Source organism: Meles meles, chromosome 16 (assembly GCF_922984935.1).
Source record: "Meles meles chromosome 16, mMelMel3.1 paternal haplotype, whole genome shotgun sequence".
NCBI lineage: Eukaryota > Metazoa > Chordata > Mammalia > Carnivora > Mustelidae > Meles > Meles meles.
Genome location: NC_060081.1, coordinates 67,083,836 through 67,095,046, shown reverse-complemented (window position 1 = coordinate 67,095,046; position 11,211 = coordinate 67,083,836). Strand labels below are relative to the sequence as shown.

Sequence of the window (11,211 nt, the reverse complement as noted above, 5' to 3'; positions counted from 1 at the left end):
ACCGCTTCTCTAATTCCTACAGTACTGCATTTACTCTTCCCTATCTCCAGCAAATACTCCCAGGAGAGCTTCTTCCCAAACGCACAACAAGACTCCTCGCCTGCCCTCTGGCGGCGGGACTGGGAGGAGAAGAGGGCCGGCGTTCGGGAGCGGACGCGCTGCAGAGGCCGCCAGTGGCCGGGAGGGGGAGCGCGAGCGCGAGAGCTCCGGGAGGGGTGGGGCTCGCGGGCGGCGCGCATGCGTCCAAAGGGACGCCGCGGCTTTTTCCGAGCGCAGGGTACGACGGTGGCCGAGAGGATTCGGGGAAGCGGACGGTGGCCGACGAGGTCGGGCATGGAGCATCTGGAGTGCTGCGCGAGGCTCCTCCGGGGAACGCTGGTGCGAGCGGCCGTGCGGCGCTACCTGCCCTGGGCGCTGGTGGCCTGCATGCTGGCGGGCTCCCTCCTTAAGGAGCTCTCCCCGCTGCCCGAGAGCTACCTCAGCAACAAGCGCAACGTCTTCAACGTGTGAGTACGCCCCGGGTCCTCTCCTGTCCCCGCCGTAGCCGACGCCCCGTCGCCTCGTCCATAGAGCAGGGGCTTAGCTGCCCTGATGGACGAGTCATGGGACGGGGAGGCCCTCTTCATTGTGACAGCTGCATCAGCGCGCGTGTCGCGCCCGAGGAACCCCGAATGGCTGTGTCACTAGCAGTTGATGTCTGCACGCCCAGCCGAGCCGGCTTGAGTTGACTGGGCAGGGAGTGCCCGGCAGGGCTGTGTGCGCGCGCGCGTGTGCGGGGCTCGGGGGGTGGGGATGGGGCGTTGAATTAACCTCTGTCGCGGCGCCCCCGATCTCCCCTTGGAGTTAGGAGTAGGCCGGGACCTGCTTGGAGATGCCACCTTCCTCCTGCCTGTCTGCGTCAGACCCCGCGCGGAGTCCGGACCCCATGCCCACCCCGCCCCTATCCCCGGCTTGTGACACAGTCCCGTCACCACCGGTGTCTTCTCGCCCTGACACCCTCTAACCTTTGCGAGCCTCGCCCCCGCCTATGATGGAACCCCCGCTCCGAGATAGTCCCCGAGGAGCGGAGTTCTCCAGCCTCTGACCTTTACCCTGGATCTCCTTGGACCTTCTCAGCCTCTCAAAGTTCATGGCAGTGGCCCAGGGAAGCAAGCCCGGTTGTGCTCTTTGAGACACCTCCTTAACTCCACCCACTCGCGCCTTTTTTCTTTATTGGTTTTAACTCCTGGATTTCAAGGGTTTTGCACAAAAACACTTGCAGTAGTAAAATTTCATCTGAAGGATAAAACTTCTGCCTTGAAGTGAGCTTAGATTCTCTACAATTGAAGTGTCAGCAAGATCTCCTAAAAATCAGCCCAACTTCAGTTATCTACTTAAAACCCTGGTTTCTCTCCCCAGCAGTTTTGTCAAATGCCTGACAGATCGTGCATATCAGTTCCCAGGGAAGATGTGAATGACAGGCTCTTGGGTGATGACTGAGTAGCCTTGGGAACCCAGGAAAAAGTCATCCTGTCCTTGGCCCCCCCTTCCTTCCTCACCCATCAGTGATGGCTGGGCTAAGAATAGATGGTGATGAGTGTGGTTGTAGCCCCAAGTCTCTTGCATGTGTGTTTCCCATGGCAGGTCCCCAGGTCCGCCACCTTTGACGAGCAAGGGGAGGCAGACAGGCAGCCGCTGCTTTATCTGGCCTGGGTGGGCTGGGAGCCAAGTGGCCTGGCAGATAAGCCCTTCTTGTTTGTGGGTAACCATGACCATGGATTCTGACATTTTGTTCCAAGCCTCTGTGCTAATTGGAGGAAACGACTGAATCATTGGCTCTGGGAGGGATTTAAAAACTCATTTGTTGGGGCACCTGGGTGGTGGCTCAGTGGGTTAATGTCTCTACCTTCAGCTCGGGTCATGATCTCAGGGTCCTGGGATCAAGCCCCACGTCGGGCTCTCTGCTCAGCGGGGAGCCTGCTTCCCTCTCTCTCTGCCTGCCTCTCTGCCTATTTGTGATCTCTGTCAAATAAATAAATAAAATCTTTAAAAAAAAAAAAACCTCATTTGTTCTTCTCAGCTCTGTTTTACAGCTGGGGAAACTGAGGCCTAGAGACGTGTGGTAACAGGTTGAATCAGAGTCAGGATTTGAACCTGGTCTTCAAGCTTGAACTCAAACTCTGTTCTGAGATCATTGCTGCCATGGTGGAAAGAGCCACGGTGTAGAAAAAACACGCACTTTGGGGCTGGCCAAACCTTGATTTACTCTGGGCTCGCTGATTGTGTGATTGTGACCCTGGGCAAGTTATGGAACTTTTCTGAGCCTCGCATTCTCTATGAAATGGAGCAAATGAGACCTTCTTCCCAGGGTAACCATGAGTGTTCTATGTGTCCACTTTCCCAGGCCGTGGATCACAGATCAAGATCACAGGCCTGGGATTTGAATTCCAGCTCTACCACTTATGACCTCTACTTTGGGCATGATACTTCTATACCTCAGTTTTCTCATCTGTGAAATGGGAATAATAATAAGGATTTAGGAGTCATTCCATTTGAAACTTAGTAAGTGAAATTGTTATCTGTAGCTTTTTATCAACTTTGCTTATTTCCCCTCCCTTGAGAGTCTAGAGACCCGAGTCATGACCTTGTCTCCTCTCTGCCATGTCCCTTGTCTTCACTTCCACTTTCATCTTCTGCCAGGTATTTTGTCAAACTGGCCTGGGCCTGGACCTTCTGTCTCCTCCTGCCTTTCATTGCCCTCACCAACTACCACCTGACAGGCAAGGCCGGCCTGGTCCTGCGGCGGCTGAGTACCCTGCTGGTGGGCACGGCCATCTGGTATGTCTGCACAGGCCTCTTCTCTAACATCGAACACTACACGGGCAGCTGCTACCAGTCGCCCTCCCTGGAGGGGGTCAGAAAGGAGCACCAGAATAAGCAGCAGTGCCACGGGGGAGGAGGCTTTTGGCATGGCTTTGACATCTCGGGCCACTCCTTCCTGCTGACCTTCTGCGCCCTTATGATTGTGGAGGAGATGGCCGTGCTGCATGAGGTAAAGACGGACCGGAGCCACTGCCTGCACACGGCCATCACCAGCCTGGTGGTGGCCCTGGGCTGCCTGACCTTCATCTGGGTGTGTATGTTTCTGTGCACAGCTGTTTACTTCCACAACTTGACCCAGAAGGTGTTTGGTACCCTGTTTGGTGTGCTGAGCTGGTACGGGACCTATGGATTTTGGTATCTGAAGGCTTTTTCCCCAGGACTGCCTCCCCAGAGCTCTAGTTTGAATTTGAAGCGAGACAGTTACAAGGAATAAAAGAGAAACAAAAGGGGTGATGGCGGGACAATGGCTAATGGATTTTTTCATTATTTTTCTTAGTCATTTAACTAAATTATTGACCCTACTTCAAAGAGGAAGCTTACCAGGAAGCTTTGGTGAGTGGTGGTGGAGTCTGGGGAGTGAGTTTAATCCCCACGCTTCTTGTCACAAGCACCACCATTCCCAGTCGGGCACTTTTTGTCCCTGGCAAGGCTTGACCTTAATCTGTAATGTTCCTTTTGTCCCTGGAGGGCCGGGCTAACGCTCAGCGAGAGTAAAGAACTAGGAAAGCCTCTGTTGTGTGGCTGAAGGGGAGGCCTGGGCCTCGGGACCCTTATCTGCTGCCATCCTTCTCTCCCTGATCCTGGAGTCTGGTATTGTTAATGCTGTGGTTTAACAGTATTACCCTCGGGTCAGTTTTGCATAAGCATTTATTTCCAGCAGGGTTCTTTATAAACCAGCCAACTGCCGGGAAGACGCTCTCCGATGGTGATATTTGCTTATCCTCAGAATGTTATATATTGCAACTGACTTGTGATTAGCTACCAAAACAGTGACGCTGGAGTGCCTCTCTGGCTGAGTGTTGGATGATATTTATGTAATGAACATTGCTAGTTTTCTGTGTTTATTGTCTATTACGTATTGGTTTTTGGAGCAATAAGGTTACCTTTTTTTCCTACAATTTTGAGCAAATGCTTTATTGTTTTTAATAACAACTATGGCATTTGTTTTTTGTTGACAAAACCCCCGAAAATAACCCAGAACTTCAATGCTGGCCCTTGGTACGTGTGTAGATAGCGTTGAGGTTTGTTTGGGTTTTTTTGTTTTTTTTTTTTAGAACACTGATTTACTTTTTATAATCAAAACTCTTGGCTTATAGTATTAAATTCCACCTCACTTCAGGGGCTGTTTTCTCTATAAAGAATAAAATTCGAAAGCAGACGTTTTCATGACAACTGAATGAATTTTAAGCTGAATCAGAGTAACTTTGCAAAATACCTTCTTGGCACTGAAACTTTCCTGACCATGCATCGGCAGTTAATCTAAACAGCGTGTTAGTAAGTACTTCGATCAGTCTGCTCTGGCCCAAGGGATTTTTACATTTTGGACGAGATTATGATAAATCAGAGGTGAAGGAAAACGCTTTCCATTGCCTCTGATGGCAAGAAGCCAACCTGTTTGCAAAAATGTCCTTATTAAATATCGGAGTGACTTTGGCCCCACCCTCCTACGTGTACCAACACCAGACCAAACCTGGGCCTGTTCAGCTGGCCTTGAAATCAATCTTTTCTTTCCCCATCGCACACTTCCCGATGTCTGACCGTGTCCTTCTGCGACTTGGCACCTCCACCCACGAAGGTGCGGTTACAGCTCTGGGACAGGACACCCTCCCACCCCCCATGCCCCCGCAGGCTGCGTCCTTAGGCCTTTTGTACCCGGCCCCTTGCACTTTGGATAATCATCCTGGAAGCTTCCTTGATGTTCCTCCTCTCCCCCCAAGTTAAGCCTGATAATAGCATTAACCGACAAGCACTACACTTGACTGCCTTAACTCAAGCTTAGATTGTTATGAGCTTGAGGCCCAGAAAATCTTCAGGGTAAACTGTCTTTCCTATAAAGATGTATTTAAAACCTGTAGCTGGTATCCCATCAGGCTGCGTGTTAATTCATATCCATTAAAACGGGTGTTGTGACCCACTATACCCAGAGGTGGCAGAAACACTGACGCTGAGATTCCAGAGGTGTCCCCGGGGTGCTCTGGGAGCCTTGGCCGGATGTCACGGGCCCCGTGAGAAATTTTTTGCCCTCTGGAGTTGCCGTCTGTGGATGGGGAGTGGAAGAGGGGGTGGCGTAGGTGGCCGGGGCTGGTTGAAGGGGTTGGGCTCTCTCCTGAGTTTCGTGTTCAGCACCAAAAGGCAGCAGGCACTAGGCGACTCCACGTGTTCATTTGCCGCATGTAAATCTCCAGCCGTTTCTCTTTCGCGGTTGGGATTCAGGCTCAGCATGAAGTTGACTCTGTGCAAAGTGTCCGTGACTGACCCTCGTGTATCGAGTGGTGGTTCACCACTTCCTATTCGGTCTTAGCACCCTCGCCTTTCTCTTGGGGACATGCCCCGTATCCCCGAGTGAGAGCGCCTGGCGTAGCTGAGTGTGGGCTTCGGGAAACCCAAGATGTGGGTTCCAGCCTTGGCACCGCCGCTGAGAGCCGTCTGACCACAGCAAGCTTCATGGCCACATCTGGACCGCGGAGGAGATGAAACTGGGAGGATTAAGGGCAGTGATGTAAAATGCCCCGCACCTGTGCTCAGCAGACGATAATCCCTTGTCTCCCTTTTTGCCATCCAAGCCTTTAAACTTCTTGGCTCCTCAGGGAAGGCCGGGAAACAAGCATCTACTTTTGAGTACCATTTGGGGTCTGGGTCTCCCATTGAAATAGTCGTGCATCATCTTCTGGAAAGTGTCTGTTGTCTCCAGGTGCTGAACAGGAAGCTTTTAAGGGCATCTGGGATCCCAGAACTCTGCCATGCTCGTTTTGCCTCACTTGCTGAGGTTCATTCACTGACGCCTCATTTTCCATGTGCATCTGTCGTCATCTGAGTAGCAGATTGTATTTAGAGAATGGCTCTTGCCACTGTTCTGCACACACAGATCGTGTGTGTAAACAAGCAAATTAAGTAAACTGGAGATAATGAAATTCCACATTCCATGTCTTGTGTGTTCTTTTCTAAAACCCTTAAGAAGCCCAGAACCCGGAAAGCTCAGCCTACTTGAGGACAATGGTGTCGTTCTTACGGGAGCTGCTCACTGTGTAGGGTGTTTACTCTTTTTGTTTCCCCCCAAATCCCATAAGCTAAGTTTGGTTTATGTCCAGTCACATATTTCCTAACTTGATTGACTCCTTCCCTCTGTGCCATATCCTGGGGTCTGGATTAAGCAGATTGGGGAGTTTTCCTGGCAGAAGAAGAGCTGAGCCTCACGGGAGTTGTGCTGGAGAGTGGTTACAGAGTTCACTCCTATGAGATCACTTAGGAGAGTGCCCTGTGCCCTGTGCCCTGGAGGCCTGGACACATGTGAGGGCTTTTCTGTGCCTTTTCGTGCCCACTCATTTGTCAGCCTGACCTGCTTGGCACCGCCAGGCAGTGTCTGTCGAAGACTCCACAGCTCCAGGATCAGAAGCTCCTCATACTGCAAAACTTCCTTCAGCGGCACCGAACTCCTATGCGGAGCCAGGAGCTGATGGGGTAGGATAAACTCCCTCCCCGCCTGCATTGGTGGTCCGAAGTCCGTGCCCTTGGAGCTAACGGTGTGTGCTGGGGTTGCAGAGGAGAATTTGATCCATCTGTGCACTCAAGGAATGGAAGATCTTGTGGAGAAGACATGGAAGGAGCCCGCGAGCACCGTCCAGTGTTCTGAGTGCTGGGGCAAGGTCAGGGCCTGGAACTGGAGAGTGGAGTGGAGGACAACTGGCTGCCCTGGGGAGTGAGGGGATATTTTCACAAAACATAACCAGTTAGGCAGAGAAAGGAACCCAGGAAGTGAGAACAGGATGCACAAAGGCACCGTTAATGCTATGGGGACTTTTATCCAGACATCCCTTTTCAAGAAACCTACCGTTCTACGCATTTTCAGGAGCAACAGAGCATGAAGAAAGCTAGACTTAAAGAAGGACCTTCAGCAGAGGTGATGGACGGGCCCTGCTGTGATAGGAAGAGCTCCCAGCTAGAAGTCAGGCTGCCTGGCTCCGAACTGGATTCTGCCATTGCTTGTGTTCCTTTCCTCCCTCACCAGCTCTGGCTCTCCAGTTTCCTTATCTGATAAATCATAGCAGTGGACTGAGTAATCTCACCAACTCTTCTGGTCTATTCTGTTTCTCCATTCTGCTGGGTGAAGCTTCCCAAGCTGGTTATGACTCCTATTTTAGGAAACCACATGAAAAGAAACTCCTACTCAGAGCCTAGGTGGCAGCTGGTTTTCTAGTGAGTGATGGAGGAACGTACCTCTGCGTGCTCCTTATCGGCCCCCTGCCTTTATTTAGTCCTCATTAGTAGCCTAGTGCACCTCGGACCTGATGGCAGGCATTTACTGGACTTGCGAGATGTTGGGAGCTGAGCCTTATTCCCAGAGGGGTGAGCTGCAGAAGCCTTAAAAAAAAAAAAAAAGTCTCTACACCCAAGCCATTTCTGACAGCTATCCAGGAGAAGGGAGGTTCTGTTAACATAAATCCTGTGCACCTTCAGAACTTGTCCCAGAAACCCCTCATACGGTCTCTGAAGAGTTTTTAAAGTTGAACACACACAGCGCAGAAAGCAGGGACTCTCGTACCCTGGGGAGACAGGAGATGGTAAATTGGGGCCGCGTGTTGAGAAGGTAACCTAGTAGTGTCCAGACTTAAAATGTGCAGACCCAACGATCTCAGCCTAGGGCTGCGGGCTGAGGAAATGGGCAAACAAGTCAGAAAACTTCCTTGCAGCTCCTAGTAATAGTGAAAGGTCGTCAAGTTTTGTTTAACTGGTTTAACTGACGCCAATCAGTAAATACAATGCCCTCACTACAATATAACGCCCTCACTACTAAAGAATCAGTGCCGTTGTATCTAGCGTGGAATCTGGAGGCCCTTGGATGCCCAGTGACCAGAACTTATAGCTGTGTGGACTCAATCACATCTGTCTGTCTGAGCCCCGTTCCTGAAGCAGAGGGTCAAGATGCTGCTGCCTCTCCTCCCTCCACATTCACGGCTCCTGTATTCCAGGAGCACTGGGGGAACCAGGCACTGTGGCTGTCACGGTGTTCATTCAGAGACACGTGCCTTCAGGGGGTTCGTCTAGCTGGGTGCAGGCGATGAGTGGAGCAACTCCAGACTGTGCTGAACATCTAACACAGGATGTTCCCCCCAACCTATGCTGACCAGCCACAGCTCAGGCAGAGATAGTTTGCAGAAAGCACTTAGAGGAGCAAAGGAGGAAGGAGATCAGCATGGACTCCAGCCAGACAGCCTGGGTTCAAATTCTGACATGCGCGTGCGCGCGCGCACATGCACCCACACTGGCTTTGTGACCTTGAACAAGTTCCTTAACCTCTGGCCTCAATTTCCTCATTTGTGAAATGGAGATAATAGGAGTACCCACCTCATAGGGTTGTTGTGAGGGTTAAATGAATTGATGCTTGCCAAGTGCTTAGAACAGGACCTAGTATGTGGGAAGTCTGGACGAATGTGTTCAAGTGCACGGAGTCTCTCCTGCGTCATCATCATCATGACTTACTCTACAACCAGGAGAAAGAAACCCCGTACATGTCAGTGTTTTAATTTTGGTAAACTCAGAAGTAATTAAAATGTACAGTTAATGAATGTAGAAGGCTGTGTGCCGGTGACCTAGTGTGGGAATGGAGTTTCTGAGTCTGCCACCTGCTTTCAAGGTTGGGGGGGATGGTGATTGAGGGAAAACAAGAGAGGTGTTCTCCAGGAAAGCTGAAAGGAGAGGCCATATGTTTATCTGGGGGGTTTGGGGGGCAAGGTAAAGTAGGTCTCCCCGTTTGAGGTACTGTCAGCATGCAGGCAAGCCAAAGTCTGGCTGACCCTGGTATCCAGGCAGCTGATTTTTGGGAACTGGGCTGGATGCCTTATCAGGGAACCCTGCTGCTTGGCTCGTCTTCTCTGCCAGGGTGTGGCCACCTGGGGTATGTGTGGGGCTGAGTGCTCAGAGATCAGTAGGTAGAGAAGCCTGGGAGCCAGCCCTGATTAGCATCTTAGTTTCTGGAGCAAAGCTGTTCGGGCCCTGCCCAAACAGGCTGCTCTTTCCATCTCTTTTTGACTTCTTTGACTTTTTGACTTCCAGGAGGCTTGCCCCCTCTTTCCATCTCTTTTTGACTTCTGCTTGCGTTTCCTGAGCACTCTGTGTCTGCCAGATACTGCCACGCTCCTGGGGACTAATGCAGGGGTGAATGGGTGACTCTGATCCAGAGTTATTAGAAGCTTTGGATTGGAGCAAGCAGGCTATGTTCAGATCCTGCCTGTCCACGCCTCAGCTGGGTGATCTTAGGCAAGTCGCTTAGCCCCTCTGGGCTTATTACTCATCTATGAGGTGGGGATAATACTTTTTTCCTACCTCTCTAGTCTTTGATTGGTGTAATGAAATCATGGATGGGAAGATATTTTAGAAGTTTTAAAATATCAGGCCCCTTTGAGGGCCGCTCATTCCTGAAGACATTTACCTTTGCCTAGTGAATGTCTGTCTCAGAAGCCTGGGCACTGTAACTCCTACACATCCCCAGCAACCCTGAAATGACTCAGCGCCATCAATGTACTCTTGAAAATGCAACATTGAATACAGTGAATAACAACTAGCATTTGTTCTGAATATTTTAATCTGACACCTGACTTTTTTTTTTTTAAGATTTTATTTATTTATTTGACAGAGATCACACGTAGGCAGAGAGGCAGGCAGAGAGAGAGGAGAAAGCAGGCTCCTTGCAGTGCAAAGAGCCGGATGTGGGGCTCCATCCCAGGACCCTGGGATCATGACCCGAGCGGAAGGCAGAGGCTTTAACCCACTGAGCCACCCAGGCACCCCTGACACCTGACATTTTTATTATATGATCTCAACTGTAATTCCCAGCGACCTTGGCCCTGGAGAAAACAGGAGGGTCTTTGGCTTCTAGGGCCTTTGGCTTCCAATCCCAGCTCTGCACTGTATTAGTCAATGATTGCTGTAATAATGCTTTGTAACAAACCTCCCCCAACATGATGGCTTCTGACCACAGATGCTCACAGGTCGCTGACAGGGGCTGGCCTCAACATGTAAGCTCCGCTCCAGGCCACAAGCTGGCCTCAGGTCCATTCTACTTTCATTCTGGGGCCTAGACGAAAAGGCTAGCAACTACCTGGGACGTGGTTTTCTTGTGACCATCACCAGGGCACAAAGCCTAAGACAAACAGAACAGGACATTAAAGCCTCTGTTTGTGTCCGGTCCTTCCACCAACATTCCACTGGCCTGAGGTGGTCACAGGGGCCAGCACGGCACCATGGCACAGGGAACGAGCTCCGCGCACAGTGGGACCTGCTCCAGAGTCACACGGCAAAGGCTGTGGACGTAGCATCCTGTGAGGGAGTCCAGTAACCCAAATTACCCCTTGTACCTTGGGTAGTTAACTCTCTGAGCCTCTGTCTCTTCATCAGTGAAACATAAAAATTGATGTTTTGCAGAGTTAAGAATAATTCATGCAAATTTCCTAGGGTGTAGTTAGTGTTCACTGGATGGCAGCCAGCAGTATTATCAGCTCCATTTTAGAGATGGGAAAACTGAGGCCTTTAGCCAATGTGGGCCCAAGTTGCGGGGGGAGGACCAGACAGGTCTTTGGGGATGTGCTGGAGTGACCTGGACAGGTGATTCTGTGCCTTTGGTAGTGAAAAGCCAGTGAGCGTAAGAAAGTCTGACCTTACTGTGCTCCCCACCACAGACCTTTCTGTGAACAGTGGGAACTTTGGGGAAGCCCATTCCCACAGTGCAGGGGGTGGTGCTGGTACCCGAACTCTGATAGCCTCACGTCAGCTTCATCCCTCCGTCCCTCCACGGCGCTGCACAGAAAGCTTGGCAGCTGACGGTTCTGAGCAAATGTCTGCGAGTTAACCCTTCCTGTCCTCCACCCTGGGTTCTCTCCCTGGCGTTCCAAGAGATAGAATGGGACCAGGGAAAGGACCCTTGGCTCTAGCTCACTCATAGTGGGAGCCTGACCTGACCCAACCAGACACCAGTCTATGTTGGACCTCAGTTTCCCCATATGTTGAACAAGTGAGTGGAGGTCCATGGCCTCTTCTGGTCCGGACTTGGAGTCTGATTTTCTCCAGCCGTCTGCCTGTGCGCCTCCTCATTCAGTTATTCCTCGGGTTAGAGGCTGCTAGCTGCTCGCCAACATC

The 11,211-nt window shown here is 51.2% G+C and overlaps 1 protein-coding gene across 1 annotated transcript; it reads left to right on the top strand.

Moving 5' to 3' along the window:
* The first annotated feature begins 285 nt into the window (after positions 1-285).
* On the top strand, positions 286-3,317 carry FITM2 (fat storage inducing transmembrane protein 2). Its single transcript, XM_045981407.1, has 2 exons — positions 286-506; positions 2,680-3,317. The coding sequence occupies exons 1-2, from the start codon at positions 334-336 to the stop codon at positions 3,293-3,295; spliced, it is 789 nt and encodes a 262-aa protein (XP_045837363.1). The 5' UTR covers positions 286-333; the 3' UTR covers positions 3,296-3,317.
* The last annotated feature ends 7,894 nt before the right edge of the window (positions 3,318-11,211 follow it).